The sequence below is a fragment of the Falco peregrinus genome, chromosome 6 (assembly GCF_023634155.1).
Source record: "Falco peregrinus isolate bFalPer1 chromosome 6, bFalPer1.pri, whole genome shotgun sequence".
Lineage (NCBI taxonomy): Eukaryota > Metazoa > Chordata > Aves > Falconiformes > Falconidae > Falco > Falco peregrinus.
In genome coordinates this window covers 57,567,820-57,591,286 of record NC_073726.1, presented here as the reverse complement: position 1 = coordinate 57,591,286, position 23,467 = coordinate 57,567,820, and the positions used below count along the sequence as shown (strand labels likewise).

Here is a 23,467-nt window from a genome sequence, read left to right as displayed (position 1 = left end):
CCAGGGGGCGCCGTATTCCGCGCCAGGGGGCGGGGCGTCGCACACCCTTATAGCGCGCTGCCGGCGGGCGGCTCGCGCCGGGCGGCCCCGATCGCTCCGTCGCCTTTCGCCGCCGCTGCCATGGCGACCCCCGGCGCTGAGGAGGACGCGATGGCGCGCTACCGCTCTCCGCTGGTGTCGCGATACGCCAGCGCCGAGATGGGCTTCAACTTCAGCGAGAGGAAGAAGTTCGGCACCTGGCGCCGCCTCTGGCTCTACCTCGCCCAGGCTGAGAAGGTAACGGCGGACGGGGCCGCTGAGGGGGGAGGCCGCCTCCGAGCGCTGGGGCTGTCCCGGTCCCCCTGGCGGCCGCGGCGGGGGTGAGGGGGGCTGCCGGCGGCCGCCGCCCCTGGGCTCGTTGGGTGCGCGGCGCAGGGACCAGTGGGGGTGCCCGCCGGGGCTGCTCCGGGGAGACAGGGCCGGGGCTGCCCGGGTGGGCGGAGGGAACGGGCCGGAACAACCCCCGGGTGCCCCGGCGCGTGCTGCGGGGAGAGCGGGGGCGAGGGGGGGCGGTGTGTGCAGGCGCGGCTGTACGCACCCGTCTGCGGACCTGCAGGCCCTCCGCAAATGACCTCCTCCGGTCTCACACCCGCCCCTTGCACTTTTGCCTTGTTTGTGAAGTTTTGTAAAAGCTTCGCTGAGCGGTTGCGGGGGGGCGCGGGGTTGTGCTGCTGAGCAAACGCTAGTGCCCCGCTCAGGGGGCGTGACTGAGGGGCTGGGCGCTCTGGTTCAATCCCATCGCTGCCAGCCGCTGCCAGCAGGACCACCCCGTGCTTCTGCAGCCAGCTGGGTTTAGACAGCCCTTATTTCTGAGATAAGTTTGCTTTTAGCTAAAGCCGGCAGAAGAGTTACCCAAAAAATGTTCATGAGGTTTCTAACGGGCCAAGTGCCACGGGAAAAAAAAACCTTGGTAACATAAGAGGTTGGTATCGATTCAGCTATTAGGAATCAGCAACTGAGAGTATGTCCGTATAATTGCAAACTGTTGCATCAAGTAGAATCTATGGAGTTAATATTTTGAAAGCGTAGTTTAAGCTAAACCTTCTTACTTTGACTTTGGTCCCAGTTAGGAGTATGCACACAGCCCATTACTTCTTAGCTGAGACGCAGCCAGTTTTTAAGATGCACTAACTTGATTCCTCGTGACTGAGAGGACAATTCTCATCAGGTTTTTGACAGCAAAAAGCCCTGTAGTATGTTCCTGGAAAACAAAGAAAAAAACCACACAAAACTGTCTTCTCTGTCTTCTGACAGGATATCTTTAGCTTTCAGACTCAGTAGTTGCCATTTGTTTTGTGCAGAGTCCTTCCATTTCCCTTTTTGACGTGCTGGGGTTGTTAGGAAGTGATCCGAGCACTAGGTCTGGCTGTTGCTGTTAGCATAAGGGTAGAGAAGCACCATGCTGGAGAATGAACGAGCAGTGCACGGCGTCATTAACGTGTTCCTTCTCCGTTCAAGGATTATACCACTGCAGCGGCCTCATCTATAGTATGCTGCACCAAGTGTGATGTTTTAGAAGCTGAAGATGTAATTACAGTGCTGTGTTATATAGGAACCACCTTCTGAAATACAACGTGCTAGGTGTTGTCACAGTTTGAGATGCTGGACTGAGCAGACTGCAAATCTCATCTAGTATAGGAAGTGTCAATACCACAAATGCATGTTTAAGGAGCATTGCATGTTCAAAGCATAATTTCAACACTTGACATATCAATTCCAGCAGATAATGACTCTTTCTTCTGTTCAAGATACTTTACATGACTTGCCCCATAGGAGAGAGCAAGCTGCTGAAAGAACCAGCCTGAGACTTCGAGGTTTCCGCTCCCAAGCCCTGAACTTGGGGTTCCCCTGTTTCTTGACTCTTGCTTTCCCTCTCATTGCCACTGTAGAGTTTTGTTCTCAGAAAGCAGAGAGAAATCTTACAATTTCTTGAGCACCCTTTTCATAGTGGAAAGAGGGAGACTACTATTTTTATCTGTCTCCTAATTCCAGAAGAGTTTGTCTTCTGATGTCAGCTCTGGACTGAAAGCGTCAGCTACTTTAGCACCTGTTAGCTCTGTCAGTGACCTGTTAGTCATATTAGCAGTTTCCTTAGGTTCCTTATAGAAGATACATAGTATTTCTTTTTGGGTACATTTCAGAAAGTAGTAAATGAACCATGGACAATATTTATTCCAGTATTTATTCTCATTTTCAAGACACTTGTATGTTGCTTCTCTGTCCTTATTGAAGATGCATAATATTTCTGTTTGGATACATGGAAAAAAAAAAGTAATGAATAAACTGTAGGCAATACCTTCTCTTGTTCTGTAGTAAATCAGTATATTAAGAAGCAGGGAAGTAGTGAAAGAGGGGACGTGCATTTTAGTGATAAAGCTTCAGGTAAAGTACAGGGCCAGGCAAACGGTTTGAATATTCAACCTACTTATAGGATAAATTTTCGAGTAGGCCACTTGGAATATGTCAAATAAGAACTGGAAAATTATTTCACTGGAGACTGGATTGTGCAGAAAATCTTTACAGTTAGTGTTTTGTTCCTTACAGCAAGCAATACCAGGAGGTTGAAAGAGGAGCCTCAGCAAAGTGTGTGATTACTGGAAGAGCTCCTTAAACTACTATTTTCCCAACTGACAGCAGTTAGTTTGGGTTAGGAGCTTAAGCATGTGAGTTTATGACCATTCCAAAACTCTACTTGTTTTGTTTGGGGTTTTTTTGCATAAATTCATTTCTATTGTGGTATTTCTATTGAAACCTCATTCTTTTTAAAATAACATATTGTTCAGGTCAAGAGCTCGAGATTTAATAAAAAGTCAATTACAAATTTCATGGAGCTCTTCCTTCTAGAAGTAGCTTTGACATCCTGCAGCATCAAACTGAGATGTTTTGCACATGTGAAATCTGCATGTTTGCTATCTTATAAGAGCCTATAGTAGCCATTGATCTTTTCCCCCTCCTCCAATTTCAGTTTTGTTATTTTTCTGTCATATATTCTTTATTAGATGAGCAGGCCAGTGTTCTCATTCTGTTTGCAGTGGATCTTTCATGTCATCTGCCTGCTCTGCTCTGCCCTTTAGGAATAGGGAGGAACAGTCATAGTTGTTATAGTGGTGTATCAAACTATTGGAACAGCCTCAGAGGAATATCCTAAAAGCACAATCCAGACAGCACATGGCTGACCTGTGGTGTTTTGGAGAAAACCCAGTGTTCTCCCTCAGGTAGTTTTCCTACTTAGTTTTCTTATGTAGACAGGTTTGAAGGACATTTGATTGCTTTCCTCCTGAGGTACTGTCAATATCAGCAAAAACTCACAGGGAAGAGGCATCATGTGATGTTTGTGGATCATGAGAAACAGTATTTGTCTTGGCACTACTCTACCTTGCATGTATTCCTATGACAGGTCATCCCTTTTCCTGGGATCATTTCTTTCCTCTTTGTATGGCTGTCAATGACTGCATACTGGGGTCAGCTTTTCTCAGCAGATCATGGATGTATGAACAAGGCAAGAGGTTTTTAATCTTGGTGCAAGAGTGTATTGCCTGCTTGCGTTGCTTGTGTGCTTTCAGGTAGTTACAATCTGCATCAGTACACCACAAAGACAGCAGTCTGGGGCCAGGTGTTTCTCTTCATTTATCTGGACACTCACGGTTGTATATACACTTGCAGAATCATATTTTAAGTTGTGTGGGTGCTAATTATCTGATGAGGACCTTGAAGACACATCTGCTGCATTTGCTGTCTTCTCTAGTTCCAGATTCCCCATCTGTAAAACTTATTTTCATTCAGGTTGATTATGAATAGAACCAGCTTTTGAAATACTTTGTATCCTTGGAGCTTCCTGACTGGTGACTTCTAATGGGAAAGGCAGTAATGGCTGGAAAAAGTAATAATGCCAAGTTCATTGTGAGACTTTTAAACTCTCAGTATCACGAAAATACATTTTTCTCAGCTTAGTTAGCTTGCCAGTACAGAGCTGTGCAAGAGTTATACTAGTGTATAATTCTGCAGTTTGATATCTTATTCTGTTTTTAAGCCAGCTTGCTGAAAAGGTTTAGCAAATGTTTTCAGATGTGAACAAGGAGCATTTATCTCCTGCTTCCAGATCAAGTACCTGATTTCCCAAGCTTCCAGATTTAGGCTGCGATGAAGTACTTTCAGAAAGGTACAAACGCATTTACCTCTCCATATGTTCTAAGTCTGCTTTTACAGTTGTGTAGGTCTAGTTGTGGTCCAGACAGCTCTTCCTGACACAAGCTCTCTGGTCACATGATAGCTGGATTGTTCTTTACCCTAAGAGTGTATTTCATTAAAAGAAATTAAAACTATACTATTTTTGTATCACTTTTCCCTACATGTCTGATTTTTGTAATTTTGTAGTTGGCACAGGGATCTTGCATGATTGAGGAGTGTATGAAGCCCAAGAGGAACATCTAAGCATGAATGCTGTCCTATCCTATTGGAAAAGACTGGAGAACCCTAGAAGGAAAGCATTTGCTGTTACAGCTCTTGATTATGCGAAGTGGCCATGTTTCTATGAAGTGTCATATGGGAGTACATTATCTAACCAGTTTTTGTCTCAGTTTGGCTTGTCTCTTAAAGACAAAAAGGAACAAGAAAGTTCTTCTCCCCTTGCAGTCACTTGGGCTTCCTATCACAGATGAGCAGATACAGGAGATGGAAGCAAATCTGGACAACATTGACTTCAAGATGGCAGCAGAGGAAGAGAAGAAGCTGCGTCACGACGTGATGGCCCATGTTCACACCTTTGCCCACTGCTGTCCAAAAGCTGCAGCCATCATTCACCTTGGAGCAACTTCCTGTTACGTAGGGGATAATACGGTAGTATAATATTTTCAGTTTCCTGCCTGCAGAGCTGACCGAAACAAAGCTACAGTTGCTTACTTCATAGATCTTTATAAACTTTTCTTTATAAAATAATATTAAGTAGATTTTTCAGGCATCTTTGTTAGTTTTACTGTTGAAGTTTATTTCCCCTTTGTCGTAGCTACCTTAGGAAGGCAAGGTCCTCTTGCCTTCTTTCTTTTGATATGAAGCACAATCTGTCTGGAAACTAACTGTTCCCAAAGTTCTGCTTGCATGTTAAATATTCAAGGAGATAAGAGACTGTGTGTTGCAAATGCATGCAGAAATACGTGGACTGTCAGTTATGCCAATGGGAGAAGAGTTCATTGACTTAGAAAACAAGGCCACCTTTGATATACGCAGCCCACGAGCTTTCAGCTGCTGCTTGGAACCCCTGTATCAGTTCAGGGTAAATAAAGCTTTTCAGTGATCAAATGAATCGATAAGTGTGTTAAGTGAAAAAGGAAGTACCACCGTTCTACAGAACTGTAAAATGTTTGTGAAAAGCTGCCTAAAACAGAGTGCAAACTGAAGCCTAATTTCTCAGTATATATTGCTGTTGCCCTGTGTCCAAATCACTGCAACTTCACAACTGCTTTTGTTGTATGAGAAGCATCTGTGTGATTATTTTTTACCCTACTCCTTTGCAAGCCTGTTTGGCTTTTAGGTAATACCACCTTCCTTGTGACACTTGCACCTCGCTGTACCTCAGTCTCAAAAGAAGGAGTAAAGGCGACTGCTGCCAGTCCACTTCCTTTCCTGCTGCCTTTAGTCTATAGTCTTTAGCCTGCACTTTTCACTTGGGATGAATAATTTAGTCTGTCATTCCATGGGTGTCCTAAGTATCCCAAAATAATCATTCATACCCAGTCAGTGGAAATGGGTTTTCTACTGCCCAGTATGACTTTCTGTGGATAGTATAGAAGGAACAGTGATGGGTCCAGCATTTTCATTATAAGCAAGTTCACCGCATGTGCTGGTACAAGAAGGAAAGCAGAGCTTTCATTTTAAGAAGAGACTTTTGAGCGGACAAAGCACATTTTAGTTATCTGTGTCCTCTGAGAGAAGCCATTATGTCTGGTCCTAAAGACGAAGCTCAAACTTCCTTTCTTTTTCTTTGCTTCTTTCAGGATCTGATTGTCCTCCGTGATGGGTTTAACTTGTTGCTACCCAAGGTGAGAAGGTGGTGGTGCACAGTGTCTCAGAAGTGGGCAGCACTGATGTCCTGTGAAGAGCCCGTGTTTAACTTGGATTTTCCTAAGCCTTGCTGGGAAGCTAGGAAGGAGCTGTCTGTTTGGGTTATTCTCAAGAAAGCAAACAGTTATCTTCCTTTCCTTTCTCCAGTCTTTCCCCAAAGCTTCTATGCTCACCATGGGAATTAATAAGCAACTTGTTGTTTTTCTGCACCACAGGTACTAGTTTCAGAAAACAACTGTATTGCTTTCAGGATCAGCTTAGGCATCCCCTTAACTATATTATTAAGAGTGTGTCGGTATTCAAGAAACTACATAATACAATTTTCCAAGGTCAAATATAGTGAGACTGTAGTGCAGTTTTGTCTATCTGGCCTGAACGTCTTGGCACCCAGTTTGCCCTGGAATGTGCATGTGTCAGTTATACCCAAAGCAGCTTTATCTCTAACCAGTTCTGGGAATAAAGAAAATATCCACGGATAAACCAGCTACAGGATTGGGGCGGGCATGAAGGCTAAACTAGTCTGAGCTGAAGTCCAACCACTTGTATCATCTCTTGCTTGAGTTCGTAGCAAGAAGAGATGATGTGCATGCCCTGAAAAAATGAAATGCGCCATATTCTACAACTAAAGGAGGGTATTCAAGGACTGCACAGTTGTTTCACTCCCCTTTTTCTCACCATGTTGTGCTTAAGCATGCTGACTTCTGCTGTGAGGTTTTTTTCTCTCATTCCACACCTTTTCTATCCTTCCTGCACCCACCAGCTCGCAAGGGTGATCAACCGGCTGGCCGACTTTGCTGAGAAGTATGCTGACCTGCCTACTTTGGGCTTCACTCACTACCAGTAAGTAGCCATCAGCCTTTGCTTTCATTTTGTCAACTGTGCTTTGGTTAAATTGACCTGCTACTGCTTTCTTTCATCCTTTTTCCCATCCCAGACCAGTGGCAGCTGGTACTGCTGAACGTCATTAAGATATTGTTGGTGGTTCAAAAAAGGAGTATGTGCCTAACTCCAGGCTTGTCTCAGGAAATTGAACTGTTGCTTTGACTAGCTGTCAGCAGTTGTTTTAACACAGCTTCATAAAGAATGACTTCCTGGCGAACATAGATGTGTGTGTTCTGGGCTGTTTCAGAAAGCATGACGGAATTGCAGTAAGCCTGTCTTCCTGTCACATTTTCTTTTTTTTGTTTTTCTGTCACTTAAGTTAGTTTCAGCTGCCACTTAGAAAGGTTTGTTACTGGCTACTTGCTACTACAGCTACTCTGTCACTGTAGCTGCAGCTTTCTTCTAAAGTTATGGTTCAAGATCCATCTGCTTTCGTACATCCCGTTGTGGGTCCCTGGGAAGAACCAGGAGGATGGCAGTTTAAAATTTCTCCCAAAGGAGAGTGAGAGCACATCAGGTCAGGTCTCTTGATTAATTGTCTTGCTGTATATGCTGTGTCAGTTCAATCAGCTGTAGTCCTAGGTACCTCTTCATCTACAGCTTTTTGGAGGAGGATTCTCTGAGCTCAGTTTTATCTTGGCTTTTGGAAAGAGTACAAAGGAGTATTCAAGAGGGGTATGTAAGGCAGAGTTGTAAAAGCTAAGGTGAAGAAGGCATCGAAACCTTGGCCTCTTCTGCGTCCTTTGTCAGCAGAGCCTCTGCCCCATGGATGAACAGGCCGGTGTTTCCCTAGCCTTCCCTCTTCCCGCTTACATACTGGCAGAGGTCTGTCTCGTTGCCTTTCACATCCCACACCCCATTCATCCAGGTGGGCTTTGGCAGCCTGGCCCCATCCCTGCAGTGCCGGACAGCTTCTTTGTATTCCTCCTGGATCGCCTGTCCCTGCTTCCACATCTTCTATGCTTCCTTTCCATGTCTGAGCTTAATCAGGAGCACCTTGTTCATGTGCGTGTGCTTTTTTGAAACAGTATAGAGGTTCATGGGGGTAATTTGGAATATTTCAACTTCTAGGTTCTGTATAATACCCCCATTTTCTTCTCAAAGCCTTTTCAGGGAGACAGTGTGATTGAAGCTTGCAAATTTCAAGGTGGAGGTCTTATAAAAAATGTTGGCTAACAGTACCGTTAATTATTGCACGTTTGCCCAGAGGCTGATGAATGTGTTTTTATAAAGGAACAGTCCCTCAGGAAGAATCATTTAAAATCTCAACGTGTACACGGATGTTTGTGCACTGACGAGTTCACACGAGTGCTGTAGGTTAGCTAGGATGCCCCCTGTGCCCTGGGTGAGCAGAACTGGGGTGAAGGACAGGTGCGCCCCCGTTGCTGCCAGCCCCCGGCTTCTCGCCCCTGCGGGCGCGGTGTGGGGCGCGGGTCGGCAGGGGGCGCCCTCCGCCGGCGCGGGCGGGGCGCTGCGGCTGCGGTACGGCGCTGGCCGGGGCTTTGCTGCTCGCAGAGTTCTGGGAAAACACCCTGAAACTCCCTTTAGATGCTCTGCCTAGTGGGCCTCCGGTCGCTTTTCTTTAAGAAACTCTCAAAAGCTGTGTAGGGAAACACCTTCAGATACCCACTGTCACTTATTTCTTAATCTCCTGTCACACAGAGAAACTACAATTACTGCTTTCTCTTGATGTCGTTACACCTAATTCCTGAAAAGAACTATCGTATCTTCAGTACCATTTGCTGGTGATATATGTGCGCTGTCATATCTTACTGTGTAAGCCAGATCTTTTTAATTTCTGCTCAGAGGAGACAGAGAGACCAGCCTGCAAGGAGGTCTTAACACCAGACTCGGCAGCAGAGTGTGGTCCTTGTGGAGTTACTGTGCAAACTGTCAATGAGTCACATTCTGTTCTTGGTTGTTTTCAGACCAGCACAGCTCACCACTGTGGGGAAACGCTGCTGCTTGTGGATTCAGGACTTGTGCATGGACCTGCAGAACCTGGAGCGGGCTCGGGATGACCTGCGCTTTCGGGGTGTAAAAGGCACCACTGGCACTCAAGCCAGCTTCTTGCAGCTTTTTGAGGGAGACCATAGTAAAGTAAGTCTGACAGCCCAGGGCATAGTCTTGGCAATTCTCCCCTCTGGAATGCTCTTGCCTTTGGGGGAGCGTGGAGATTCTGGCATCAAATTTACAAGAGCACTGTGATCCCTCTGGGATCCACTGACAAGACTTTGTGTGAAAGTGAGCAGAATCTAGGAAGACAGTGCTTCCCAGCAAGCAGAACATTTGTTGATAGTAAACTGAGAAAAGCAAAGGATCCCTGTTGCTGTTGCTGACCTTTCCGAGTTGTTGCATTCTGAGCTTTGTTTGTTTTGGGTTTTTCTTCACCCTGAGGTTGAAGAGCTGGACAGATTGGTGACTGCAAAGGCAGGATTTAAGCGGTATGTAACAAATACACTTAGTCCCCTATATTTGGTGTTAGCAAAATGTGACTCCTGCTGTGCATGTTGGCCCAGATTACCCTAGCTGCCAAACTGACATCTGTGCTGCTGTTGATTTATCTTCCATTCCCATCTTCCATTCCCAGTTGCAGCTTCCAGGAAACTTCACCTCCTAAACAGGCCACTTCTACTTGTCTCCCTACCAAAGCACAGCTTCCCATTTTTCCTCTGTTTTTCTCTCCCATCTCCATGCTGCCCCAAGAAGTTGACAGTCTGAATCCAAAGTAGTTCTCACCCGGGCAGAATGACAGCTCTCCATTTCAAGAGCCATGTCACTCCTTGCTCAAAGTCTTGTAGTACTGTTGTATCTGTTGGCAGCGCTCAACTTCTGTGCTTATTTGTAGGGCTTATATGGTCACAGGGCAGACCTATAGTCGCAAGGTGGATATTGAAGTCCTGTCTGTGCTGGCCAGTCTGGGGGCATCTATACACAAGGTGAGCACCCTATTTGTGTACATCAGGAAGAGGGAGAAACGTTTTAGATCTTGAAGAGAAGGTGCCCATGGTGCAGAATGCTGTTCTCAAGAAATACTGATTGGTGTTCCTTGTTTAACTGTACTCTTTGTGATCATGTAAATTCACTGCTGAGTACAGGCCTAGTAATCAAACCTCAAAGATCTTAAGACCAGTGGCAAGTAAAGCAAGTTTACTGGGCAGATTCTAAGATGGGTTAACAAATCCCGCACCAGATATTAGTCTAATCTATGCTAAATTGATCCAATTAAAGTAAATGTCTCTCCTGTGGTGTATGAATTTTTAAATTTCACCATTTGCTCCTAGTTAATTGCTTCTCTGATAACGGTGTTATTCTCTCTGTCCTTGTGGATTCTTTTCATTGATTTATCTCTGTTCCCTCCCTCTACTTTCTCTTGCACTGAAGTGATCTGTGGTATTTTCTTCTGTTTTAGTTTTTTAGGCTGGCTGGTTCAGTGAGCACACATTATCTGTGTTTGCAAATCACTGTGTAATTTTGCTTTGCATTTTCAGTGTTCCCTCCTGGTCTGTCTTTCTTTCCCTGCGAACATTTGCCCTTCTTGGAGTCCTGTTCTGTTCTAATGCAGTGGACGTGGCTTTTTTCCTTATGTTTTCTTGATTTGGAGTTTTAGGCCAGGAAGTATGATTGCAGTGTCAATTTTTTTGTCAAGTTTTTCACTGTCCCCCCAGTTTACTTCTTGGACACAGATGCAAACACTTCTCCAGGAACACTAACAGGACTATATATTGGTGTGTGTTAGTTTGGTTCTGTTTGTTAATTTCTTGGGCTTTTTTCTAGATCTGTACTGACATTCGTCTTCTGGCCAACCTGAAGGAGATAGAGGAGCCTTTTGAGAAGGACCAGATTGGTAAGGGATGGGAGATGTTTCTTGGACCAGTGTATGAATCTTTTCATTTATGTTGGTACAGCCTTTTAAGCAAACTTAGAAATGTCACTGACAGAAGTTGCTTGAAATTAACTGGGGCTTGACATTGTTTGTATTTTGGGTCCTTTTCAAAGAAAAAGAAGTGAAAAAAAAAAAGAAAGGAAAAAAAAAAAGCACTTTACCTAAGGGTTTCTAGATATTAAGTAATTTAAAACAGATTTGTATTCATGCACTTCCTGGGTTTGAGGGTAGAGCAGAAGCAGTCCTGTATGACCCGTTCCCCACAGAGGAAGACTTGAGTCTGAGGAGTATTTAGGGTTTTCCATTACTCATGAAGCTGACTGGAGCTGTAGGTTTTCAGCTTGACAGGATTTTAGTCTTTATAAACAGATAAATTTGGAACAATGAAACTAGGCTGGACCCTTGCCAGAAGAACACCAAGGATGTGATTCTGACATTGGTAGAAGAGAAGAAGCAAACATAGAGTTTTGGCTCTTGGCTGGAAGAAAGTTTAGGCCTTCTGTATAGTTGCATATGATTTTGGCAAATTAAGCCTTGGTCGTATCTGTTACTTGAACAGTTCTGCATTCTGTGGATGGTTTCGATATCCATTCAGCAGAGCAACAGGCAGCAGTATAAATATCGGACTTTGAGGGAAGTGCTATTGAGCAGATGGGGTCTTGAATGCTGTTAAAGTTGCCATGGGTAGCCTAGAAAGATGGTGCTAAATACTGCATTAAAAATGAAGTCCATTTGTTCTTTTGATGTGGTAGTACTTCTGTTTTGCAGAGTCACAAAATGTCTTCTCACGTTTTTTCTCCCCACATTTGGATGTTTCTAATCTGAAGGCGAAATGTGGTGGTGTCATTCTTTTTGTCCTTAGAAAATCATCGTGGTTTTGAGGCTTTACTCAAAAACATGATTCCTGACAAGTTTTTCTTATCTGGGGAGGACCTTCATCTCTTCTTCCTGAATGCACTGCTTCTGTTGCCCTGTTTCCATCACTCTTTCTCTGTGGCAATGTATTTGGAAGAAAAGGGACATGTGGACTATCAAAAGTCGCTCTTGCTTTAGCGGCTTGATAAAAGCTTTATCTGCTCAGCAAGGCTGCATGGTTGTGTGAGAAACACACCTGGAACGAAGAAAACAGGATCTCTGGCAGTTAAGCAGGGAGAAAAACAGGAGCTGAGCTGGGAACTGATGACCGAAAGAATGTCAACAATTTTAACGATGAGACTAACCGCTTGTAATGCTTTTAACCAATTAGTGTCTGTATAGCAGCGTGTGAACAGTGTATGTAACCAATAGAATTACGGTGTGATGTGTGTATGAATATTAATATTGTATATAAGTTTGCAGAAACTTAAGTGGCTTCAACTAGGATCATATTGATATGTTGTTGAGTCTGTGATTTTGCTACTGCATTTCTCCTTTCACAGGTTCAAGTGCTATGCCTTACAAGAGGAATCCAATGCGTTCAGAACGCTGCTGCAGCCTGGCTCGACACCTGATGACTCTGGTGCTGGATCCCCTTCAAACAGCCTCTGTGCAGTGGTTTGAGCGAACGTTGGATGACAGTGCCAACAGGTTTGTTTAGATCGTGCAATGCAGCAATTTCAGAAGGTCTTGTGCCAGAAGGTCCTTTGATGTATTCAGAAAATACTATTTTTAAACTAAAACCACAAGTTACCACCTTGATGAAAAGCAGTTGCAATAGAATCTAGAGACTACAGACTGGCTTCCTCTATAAGGTCAGATGAAAACTGTTAGGGTTTCTTAGTGTCAAGATGTTCTGCAAAGGAAACCAGCAGAGAGGGAGGGATGCAGAAGCCATGGTAATAAATTGCTCTCATAGTCTTCCTGTTTCAACAGCATAGCGTAACATTACTCACATTTCTCAAATTTTCCTCCCTGTCTGTTTTGAATGTGGGTTTTGACCCTGCTCTTCTTCACTCAAAGAATAATTTAACATTTTATCTGTAACCCCTTAACTCTCCAAATAATCTAAGGAAACTTATTTTCATCTCTTTGTAAAGTGTTGTTCTTTACAAGCAGTTCAGATCTTAAAGACAGAGTACAAACATTATTTTTTTAAGTAATATTTCATGAAAACCTGTGCAGGTCTTTCAGATACTGGTCAGCAAACATTGCTTTTTCTGTTTCTTCAGTACGACTATTTTGAGATGAGCAAAATTTATTAATTACTATTATTAAATAAATTACAGCAAGTAAATTCACTGCTTCCATCTTCCAATTAGTACTAAATTGGCATAAAGCTCATATTTACCTTTGAAATGTTTTAGTTTCAAAGTAGTCTTCTGTTGCAGAATTTGATCTCCTAGAATCTTAGAAATCTTTAGATTTCTAAGGTATGGGGGCTTATGGAACAATGAACAGCAGCAGTTTTGGCTATAGACTAGTGTTAAGATTGTTGATGAGAATGTTACCTCATGTCTCCAGAAACATAATGTCTGCATAAAATTTCATGAAAGCGTAGAATATCTTTTCCGAAAAGGATTTTACTCCACAGCTGCTAGTCTTAAGAAAAGAGCTGCATAGGCAGCAGGAAACAATGTAAATTTTTAGAAATTGGATGCAAGTTGACGTGGTACATGTATTTCCCAATAGCTACCGAGTGTTGAGAGATATACTGGAATGTTTCAAATTTTGTTTTCATCTCATCTAATAGAAAGGGTCACTTGTTAACTTCATAATCCAGTTAAAAAATTCTGTGCCTTGGGTTTTTCTTGTTAAAGCTAGTGTTTTGAACGGAGAGCAAGCCAGAGAGAATGCAATCAACCTACAAAACAGCAAAGTCCTTTTGAAGACAGTATGATAGAATTGTGGGCCTTAAATGTAGCATGCTTCAAGTACTAGCATATTTTAAAAGATCACAGTTTAGCCTGGGCCAGGCATTGCTGTCACAGATGAATGATGCTGTAACTGCTGCACTGTGATGCAGAGCCTTTTGCCTGACAGAGGTCAGTCCCTGCTGCTCTTCTCCTTTCCCTCCTTTCTGTTTGTCATTTCTTTTTGTCAGGAGCCTACTTAGTGACCAGGAGCTGGTTTCTTGGAGGAAGCCCCCACCAAATGGGTGGATAACTTTGGAAGTTCCCTGCTAAGCACAGCCAGGCACAGCACGAGTGTGTAGCATGTCTTACAGCTGAAGGGTCAGATCAGCAGACAGGGCAACACAGAACACACAGGCCAAGATACTCATGTGTTCGCTAGTTCTGTAAATCACTGCCTTCTTTCCTAGCTGTGTAATCATTGCATTATCTTGGAGCTTTCTGTGTATGCCTTCACCCTTTCTCTTCCTCTCTCCGCTGACAAAAAACACCCAAAAACCCAACCAAAACCAAGAAACCTTCCCTTGTCCCCAGCTTGAGAGCTACTGCTATAAGATCTTCTTTAGCTTTTCTGATTGTGATGTTTGAACAATAAGGAGAACAGTTCCAGCTTTAGGGCCACAGTAATGCTATTTACAGAATTGTTTACAGAAGCTAATGAGCTGGACCTGACATAGACTGGAACACGGCCTTTATTGCTAACTGGGCCCTGGGTATGTGTGTTTCACAGGCGCGTGTGTCTGGCTGAGGCTTTCCTCACAGCTGACATCATTCTGAGTACACTGCAGAATATCTCCGAGGGACTTGTGGTATATCCAAAGGTAAAGCAGGAGATAATGTATGCAGTGCTGCATCCTGGATAATGCTGCAATTATGCCAAAGTATATAAAAATCTTCCCACTCAAAATATTACATTTTTATCTGTTCAAATGGTTTCTGAATTTTGTTCTCTATTCTTGCTACATTCTCACTGTTTGCAGGACAGACGTGAAAGGGTACTTGTTGAAGCCAAAAGATAGTAAATTCAAAACTTCTCACAAAGGATATTTTTCCCTGAATTACAAAATGGATCTGTAGCATCAAAAGATACTGTCAAGACAGATCTCATACAGTCCTGTAACTTACTATAGGTTTTAAAAAATAAATTAATTATACATCTTTTCCACCGTAATGTCCCTTACAAAGATGTAACTTCTATGTATTATCGGCTTCCATACCTGGATTTCCAGAGCTAAGTTCAAAAAGAGAGATTATCTTTGCATCATTGTCCAGTCCTGGAGATTCAAAGAGAGAGGAAAACTTCACTGGGAATCCCAGTTGTCTACAGAATTTCTATAATGCTGTTTCTTTTTTCAGTTTGTTTGTTTTGTTTTGTTTAAGGTGATTGAGAGGAGGATCCGGCAGGAGCTGCCATTCATGGCCACAGAGAATATAATCATGGCAATGGTGAAAGCAGGGGGCAATCGTCAGGTACAAATGCAGTCCAAAATACCTTTGTTCACTGCCTGGTATTTGACTCCTGAGAAACAAAAGTATCTGGGCTCTTGTCCCGACTATCTCACCTTTCTTTGTTCTCCACCTGCTCCCACAGAGTTATTAATATACACTGATGCTGCAAAGCCAGACTCTGCTCTCTGAGGAGACAGCAGTTGTGGGGATCTGTATTTCCTGTTAGGAACACTGTGTTTGAGCTAATCTGGCTGGCTGTGCTGGAGAAGAGGGAGACCTATTTTTATATTAGATACTAGTAGGCGTTTTCCTTTTGTAAATGTTTGAAGGAACTTGGAACACAGGCCAGGCTTCTTGAAATGGAACACGTTGGCAGTTGGCTACCTTATAAATTAAAAGAATGAATCAGTGCTGTTAAGGAAAAAGCAAGCAAGACCATTCTGAACCATTCATTCAAGTGTCACTCTTCCCTGATTTGGTGTAGTGCTTCTTATTATTAACTTTGTTCATGTCCTTCGTTCAGTTTTCTGTGTTCAAGCAAATTGAAATTAAATGTTTTCCTTACTATATAAATCCAGATACAATTGGCTTGTATTTCCTTATTGTTTAGTTTCACAATTCAATTAAAAACTGATAATCAAATTTACATCTTAATAAAGAGCTTACTTTCACTTACCTTTAGACAGTAATTTTTCCTTCTATGATTATTGCCACATCAGGGACAAAAGTTAAACTGGCAAGATAGTAATAGCAGAAGGGTTTGCTAGAAACTTTGAGTAGGATATGTGGTTCTAGCTCTCTGAACACTTGTGGCAACTGACCCATGATATTAGTCAGGAAACATCCTTCCCACCCACCCCCTGCTGTGTCTCTGATGTTTGTCACTGGGTCAGTCAGTAAGATTCCTAACTAAACTTATTAAGGGGCACATCATATGAATAAGTGTCGTTATCTTTTCAGCTGATTCTCTTTCTAAAGTATCCTGTACTTAAAGTCCTCTCTGTTTTGATGAAATTGAAGAGTGAATGTCACTTGTGTTTGTGATTAGCCTGCCTTCCTTCTGGTGCGGTTTCGTTACGAATCTATAGCATTTAGTACATTTATAAAAGCTGTTCATATTTACATTCATGTGTTCTGTTTTCATGTGCTGAGATCTGTGGAACACTACATTTTCTGTGCTTTCCCATCTCACAGCACAGAAGCTCACTTCCTTTCGCTACTACTAAACAGCTCCCTCCCCTAAACGTCCAGAAGACAGGTCTGTTCACCTGATGCAGGTGTGCTGGACAAGATGGTATTTGGATGGAGGAAACAGGAGATCATTTTCCTCCTAACTGAAGATAGACCAAGGATAATACGTTTGATGAGAAGATTCTCAGGTGGCTCTAAATGCAACCACATGACTGTTTTAGGGCCAGCATGGCAGCATCTGATTTTGCAGGTGGTCCCCGACTACAGTTGGGTTCCCTTGTTTTTACAGATTTACAGGTTCCACAGGAAGTCAAGGCATTAGGAAGTCTTTCAGAAAAATTGTTGTAAGGGCTTTGCTAGTCTTAGTGCCATGTGAAGGTTCTTTGGGAATGTCTAATGGCCCTCGGGTTTATGAGGTAATTATTTTCCTTCAATCTGTCCTTATGTAAGCCATAGTTTACATAGTCTCAGCGCTTGTTAAGTTGGTCAGGTTCTTTTCTTTTCCCCTTTCCAAATCTGTAGACGTTTTACATTGTTTTACAACTGGAAAAAAATCCTATAGTGACTCCTAAGAGTATTTGGGAAATTTGAATTAGTGTAAAGGATTCCAGTGTTGTAAGTTAGTGGTATAAGGGAACAGAGAACATACGTGACATTCAGACTGTTTTCGTCTCAAAGGGCAGCTGTGGAAGGATGAAGAAAATCTTGTTTTAATATAGTAGTATATGAGACACTGCAGTCCAAGCTGTGTCTCATTTGCATGCTGTCCAGTGCAGTACACTTCGATGTTTCTCCCTCCCGCACAAGTTAGTGGGATGAACATGTGCTGTCAGTAGCAATGGGATGAATTTTTTCTTTTCCCTTCCTCTTCCCCCTGCTCCTACAGGATTGCCACGAGAAGATTCGTGTTCTCTCGCAGCAAGCAGCTGCCGTTGTGAAACAGGAAGGAGGTGATAACGACTTCATCACCTGTGTCCGTGCTGATTCTTACTTCAGCCCTATCCATAAACAACTTGAAAGCCTGTTGGATCCCTCCTCCTTCACTGGACGTGCTCCTCAACAGGTAAAGTAATGGAAAGAGGCTACGGGTGCCGTGAGTTGTAATGCAACGTGTTGTATTATCATGCGTCCATTTGTGTGCCAGAGAATGTACATATTATGTACACATTTCTCTTTCATTTTACTTGGCTTTCTTGTCTTTTTTTCCTGTTGGCTTCACACTTTTGACTCTGGATGTATCAGGCTGTTAGGTGTCTCTGTGAAACAAGAGACCCTAGTGAGACAAGCAGATCGGAATGGGGAGAAGGCAAGCCCTTTCTTTTGCGAATTTCCTCTTTCTTTTTAACAGGTGGCAAAGTTCCTGAAGGAGGAGGTTCGACCAGCGCTGATTCCGTACCAGGGCAAGATGGGTGGGAAGATTGAGCTGGCACTTTAGGTATATTGTGAAAAGGTGTGTGGGTACAGAAAGATAATAAAAGCCTTATTGAACTAGGTCTGCTTACTATGTCATGTTATTTTGGTTCTCTACAGTACATTTAACCCCCAGCCCTTACAGCCACTTCGATTCCAGATGGGCTTTTTCTTCTTTGCCTGCTATTTAATCGAGCCTCCATCTATTGTGTGCTGAGTTACTGAGAAACACGTGATTGTGACAAGGTAACTTTATCACAGTACCTTTCATTGGCCCCCCATATAGAGCACTGCCAGCTGCTGCCCAACATTGATGTATGACCTGAAGAGCAGGAATAAGAGGAACTGAGCCTACTGCCATTTTCATCTTAATCATCTGCTCTTAAACTTTCTCAACAAGTGTCTCAAAAAACCATAAAAGGTTGTCCTGGCTTTCAGAGTATTGTGATTTGGGGAGCAAACGGGCCAAAAATTTAGGAATAAGCAAAGGGAAAAGCCATGGAACTTCTTGGCCTATCAAACTGGTGGTCCTTCAGGACTCCCTTCCTGGTTTAATACTGTACCTGCAGCTCTATAGCTTCTGAAAGTTGTATTTACAGGTGTGGGTTAGGAACCAGCCACTGAGAGTTACTTTTCCAGGTCCTTGGTTGTAGGTGCTTGATACTGAATGGCAGGTGGACTCTGGCATGTGAAAGTCATTCTCTACTGCAAGTAAGTTTTCTCTGATAAGGAAAGAGAAAAGAGGTTGTAATTCACTGGATGCCAGAGAAAATAAAGAACATTGGTCTTATTTCTGACCCTGAATGTCTTGTTTTATAATGCCTGTGCTTTACTGGACATTCAGTACTGGACCAAACTTTTTGCCCTTTGACCTGAACTGGAATGATTCCATTACTTCTTCTTCCAGTGCTGTTACATCATAGCCCATTTCTTTTGCTTCAGTACAATATAAAGCTCCCTCTTTACCTGTTGTTATTTATTCAGATTCTCAGAAACTACAAAATGAGAATTATTTGACTCTTTTCGAAGTGTGATTGCTGGAGAGAATTAAGAAAAGCAGAACTAATAGAAAGAAGCTACCTGCTGTCCTTGAGGCCATCATTGCTTAAAGAGGGTTTCAAAATATAGTATGTTTTAATGAGGATTGTCTATTAAGTATATAAGAGAAGTGGGAAGCTTCAGGCCATGATCTCCCTTCATCTAGATTGCTCTGGCTGTACCTTGCCTCTAGACTATGGCATTCAAAATGTCTTGAACATTTGGGAGTCTTAGCAGTGCTTAAAACATTTATTTTTTGCCTGCTTGTGCTATTAATGTTTAATCAGCCATCTGTTTAAAAAGGATAATTCAAATTGAACACTGGTAATTTTCAAACTATTCTCAAATGGACAGCCAAGAAAGAAAACATGCGAAAGTCCTCTTTCCTCCTCCTTTGTGGGATTAAAAACCACCAACAGACCCTGTGCAGAGAAGAGCAGCCAATGTACCTTTTGTCATCTGGAAATAGATCTTTGTGCTGGGCAGAGGCTGCCAGCTGGGAGGCACCGGGCTTGTTTTCCTGCAACATTTAAGAAGAGTAACAGTGACACAGGGAAAAACGTCACCCTCCCAGCGAACTGCGGCACGGTGCAAAAATCCTGCCGGAGACCCGCACGCCCCCTCGAAAGCGCTCGGTTCCGGACCTGGCTTCGTTTCTTTCAGCAGAGCTGGCAACGGCGCCGGGCGGAGGTGCCGCCGGGCCGGGCCGCCAGGGGGCGCTGCGGGGGCGGCTGCGGGCGGACGGGCCAGCGTGCCCGGCCAGCGGCTGTCCCGGGTGTCGCGGTGCGTGTCCCCGCGGCAGCGGGGCTGTGCCCTGCCTCGGAGGAGATTCGTCTCGGCCTGAACGCCAGGAAAGCACCGAGCGGCTCCGAGGAGCGGGCCGGTGCCCGGCGCTGACCGTGGCAGACGGGCCGCGGCCGCCCCCTCCGAGGCCGGTGCAGAGGCTGCCCCCGCGGCACCCGGCCCTGCCCCGCGCACCTGGGCTGCGTTCGGGAGCCCCACGCGTGCCACCGCGGCCGAGAGCCCCGCTCCCGCGGGCGGCCCCCCGCTGGGCGCCGGCCTACGGCCCCCACAGCGCCCCGCGCCGCCGCCCGGATGCCGCGCATGCGCGCCGCGCGCACTCGGGAGCTGCGCGTGGGGCCGCCGGGTCGGGGTCGGGCGCGCGCCCTGCGGGGACAGCGCGGCCAGCGGGTGAGCGAGGGAGCGCGCGCCGGCGGGGGAGGGGGGGAGGGGGGGGAGCGCCGGCGGGGCGGCCGCGGCCCGGGCGGGGGGTCCGGCCGGCGGGAGGGGGTCCTGCCGGCGGGAGGGAGTGCTCGCTGGGCCGCCCCCCCGCCCTGCTCCGCCCCCCGCGCCGGCCGGGGCCCCCAGCGACGGCCGCGGCCCTGTGAGGCGCCCCCGGCGCTGCCCCTCGGGCGGGGGGCGCTGAAGGCGCGGGGGCGGCCCCGCCGCCGGGGCTGTGTGTGGGGCGGGGGGGTGCGCGGCCGCGGCTCCGCTCCCCGGCCCCCTCCCGGGCAGGGCGGGCCCCCGGCCCCGGGGCAGGCTTCGGGCTCCGGCGGGTGACTCACGGCGGGCGCCGCCGCTTGGCCGGGCTCGGCCTGCCCCCGCGGCCCCGGGCTTCGCTCGCTGTCCCCGCCGCCCCTGCCCCCGGTGACCTGCCCCCTCCTCGCCGGGGCCGGGGCCGTCGGGTGGGCTTGTCCGCCCAGCTCTGCCATCCCCCCCTGCCCTCCCGCCGGCGGCTGCTCGGAGGTGCCCCAGGAGGGGGACGGTCTGTGTTCTGGGGTACGGGAACGGTCGCGACAGGCGGATGGAAACATGGCAGCGTCCCCTCCGTAGCGGGCATAGACAGGCACGTTGCAGGCCCTGCGGCTGTCAGCTGCAGCAAGGAAGCCAGAAGACAAATGTACCTGGTGATGTAAATTCGAGGGGGTGAAGAAGCGCCGTGACACGGATTTAATCCCTGTGCAGGCGGTGGCGGCGGCTCCGGGACAGCGGGCGGCTCTTCATAGCGCTGCTGAGGGCAGGTCAGGGAAGATTTCTCTGTGTCCGTTTTGCTTCCTTCCTAATTTTTTGAGGGATGTATGAATTCAGTCAGGTACTTTCCTTCTAAGCAAATAGATTTCAGTGTTGGTGTGCGGGTTTTTTATGTGATGTCAGAGCTTCCTACTTCATGATGTCTCAGCCTTACTCTGCATGACTGGCTGTGGTATTTGGTGGGGGGGACAGGGGGGGATAAAGTGGTGAAAGTGTCTTGAGGAAATGGAGGATCCTTTATTGGGGCCTTTAGACAGAGAAGCAGTCTCGCCGGAGTTAAGAACAGTAGTGAGAGGCTGGATCTTAAAACCACTCTAGAAGGAACTACCAGCCTAGCAGGAGTGGGGCACTGCTGTGCTTCTGCCAAGATGTTGATCAGAGTACAGTTGCTTGCTGGATAACCTGAGTTCTAGAGTAGTTTTTCAGTTGCTGCAGAGGCTGGAGTGGTGTCCTGGAAAGAAACAGTCACTGGAACAAAGATCTGTTTCATTATGTATTTCTGGATCCCTGCGAGGGGTGTGTGGCTTTCCCTTTGCAGAAACAAAGGTTGGATTTCTACCCTGGAGAAATCACGAAATAAAAGGAAAGGAAGGGCGTGGGAAGAGGCATGACCTGTAATTAAAGAGATCAGGGTGAGGACTGGTTGTGTCATGTTAATGTAAGGTTATGTTAATTCTGTATTTAGCAGATTAAAATGACGCGTTCCACCTAATGTGTTTTGGTAATCTCAGGGAGATGTCATTCATGCTAAGGGTATCCATGAGGGGCAGCAGATTTCTGGAGAAAGTAAGCTGGTCAGGGGATGATAGAATTAACATCAGCTAATGAGGTGAGGGAGGTGCTGCACCCCTGCTCAGGACTGAAATGATTCTCCAGTTTTGGGGTCTCTGCTAATGTCATTGAGGTTTTTCTTCTTTGCTGTGCTTTTAACCTGTTGCTTGCTTTCTTGCAGGAGGGTATCTTTTGCAAATATCAGTGTTCTAAAGGACCTTGACAATCTTAAAAGATAGGCAATAATCAAAATATTTAGCTTTTAAAAGTCAAGGTCTCTTACCTGAGTTGGCATGGTAACAAGTAGAGATTATTGATGAAGGCATCTGTATGAAATGAGCTGCCGGTCTCAATCTCATTTGTAGTGAATTGGTCTCTGTGTTGCAAAATTGTTTACTGTGTTTTGTATTTGGAGTGCTTTAAGAAAGGAATCGGGTGAGTTTGCTTCTCCCAAATGATACTGCATTTGAGGTTGTAACTGGTTTGCAAACGATCGGAATGATGTCTGTCTTCATGGCTGTTAATTGCAAACTTCCCACCAAAGCACGAGAAGGAAAGAAAACTTTAAAAAAATAAGCCCTAAGGAATATTACAACTATCTTCATTGATGAAGGTAAGGCACCTTCTATCTTGGTGTATATGGTTCTATAGCTCTTCTAGCTAAATCCTGATTGGTGATCGGTATCACACTGGTTATCCTAGACCCTGTCCCAGCTCAGACGGATAGGATATAGGGATTTTGCAATTGTCAAGTGGGATGAGGTAGACAAATAGCTTCATTCTGTGTCATGAGTGCAGTGTTCCACATGTCCATCAGGAGATGGAGAGGTGTTGACACTTCAGGTTTGTATCCTCAGCAACACAAAGACTTGTTTAAACTTCTTTCTATGCCACCTCTCGTCACACAGTCATGATTTTAGATACATAAAATTTACACAGGGTAAATGTCTGGGAGCACTGGAGAAGGTCTCACTTGTCAGCTGTGTTACTGTTGACACCAGGCAGGGAAGAGGAGGACGTTGTCCTGTCACATTTGTTTTGTCTCTGAGGAAGTTTCAGCTTTTTTTAAACTGGAGTGCAACAAGTTATAGTGGTACAATAGCAATTCTGTTTCTGGCTTAAGAAAAAAATAATGCTATGAGAAATGAAAACACGGTTGTTTTATGAGATAGGAGAAGATAGCATGTTGGTATTAATATGGCTACATGACCTGTTGTCACTGCCCATTCAGTACATAATTTCTTGGCTGGAAAGTACTGATGATTCAGAGGTGAGAGAAAATGTCCATAACCCAACAGGCCTTTTGTTCTGGTGGCAAAAATCTTCCTGAGCCCCAGAAACAGGAAATGTTGGTGGGAGGTTGTCTTGTTTTGTTATAGATGTACGCTTTGCTTTTTTTCTCAGAGTTATCTGTGCCTGTAAATTTCTGCAGGAGCAAGATCAAGTAGTCTAATACGACATGCTAGAAAAGAGCTTTGCAAACAGTCCTGAGTGGTGATCTGGGTGTTACTAGCCTCTTCAGATAATTGAGTTCTGGGAAGACAGAGCCCTGAAGGGAAAAAAAAAAAAAATCTTGAGTGCTGTGATACATCCTTTCCTTAAAAAGCTGTTTTCTGGAGCCAAGTGAAATGAGGAGACCTGCTTAGAGTCCTGATAGGTGAATCTGACCTTTTTTTTTTTTTTTTTTAAACTAATACTAGAGCAAATAGTAATACAACAGAGCTACAGGAGTGACCTGAATCTAGCCTTTCTTGTGCCTCACCAAGAGAATAGCAAACCCTGACAGCTAAACCTCTGCAAATCCGTCAGAGGCAGTATCAAGAATCTTCAGGCAGTTGTTTCTTTGTCACTGGGAACGGCAGGATGAGACCAACTTTTACCTGGG

The 23,467-nt window shown here is 45.2% G+C and overlaps 2 protein-coding genes across 9 annotated transcripts in view; both read left to right on the top strand.

Moving 5' to 3' along the window:
• The first annotated feature begins 26 nt into the window (after nucleotides 1-26).
• On the top strand, nucleotides 27-17,823 carry ADSL (adenylosuccinate lyase). The gene is made up of 13 exons (XM_055809156.1): nucleotides 27-276; nucleotides 4,672-4,875; nucleotides 6,030-6,074; nucleotides 6,857-6,936; nucleotides 8,907-9,078; nucleotides 9,376-9,422; nucleotides 9,827-9,917; nucleotides 10,756-10,825; nucleotides 12,283-12,430; nucleotides 14,423-14,513; nucleotides 15,073-15,162; nucleotides 17,219-17,395; nucleotides 17,681-17,823. The coding sequence occupies exons 1-13, from the start codon at nucleotides 121-123 to the stop codon at nucleotides 17,765-17,767; spliced, it is 1,458 nt and encodes a 485-aa protein (XP_055665131.1). The 5' UTR covers nucleotides 27-120; the 3' UTR covers nucleotides 17,768-17,823.
• A 2,011-nt stretch (nucleotides 17,824-19,834) lies between these two features.
• Nucleotides 19,835-23,467, top strand: part of SGSM3 (small G protein signaling modulator 3) — a 30,405-nt gene continuing 26,772 nt past the window's right edge. For 3 of the 8 annotated variants that reach the window (XM_055809151.1, XM_055809154.1, XM_055809155.1), the window contains exon 1: nucleotides 19,835-19,971. The gene's annotated coding sequence lies outside the window, so the exon portion shown is untranslated. Of the gene's footprint in view, nucleotides 19,972-20,103; nucleotides 20,802-21,023; nucleotides 22,196-23,467 lie in introns of those variants that run through there. The other 5 variants (XM_027786653.2, XM_027786657.2, XM_027786656.2 and 2 more) reach the window with 3 other exon arrangements.

Bases quoted from the DNA above. Each gene is read 5' to 3' on its own strand.
- ADSL (XM_055809156.1), top strand. From the start codon at position 121: ATGGCGACCCCCGGCGCTGAGGAGGACGCGATGGCGCGCTACCGCTCT. The intron at 9,079-9,375 runs GTAAGTCTGACA...CTTCACCCTGAG, and splicing joins TTGAGGGAGACCATAGTAAA to GTTGAAGAGCTGGACAGATT. The intron at 15,163-17,218 runs GTACAAATGCAG...CTGCTCCTACAG, and splicing joins AAGCAGGGGGCAATCGTCAG to GATTGCCACGAGAAGATTCG.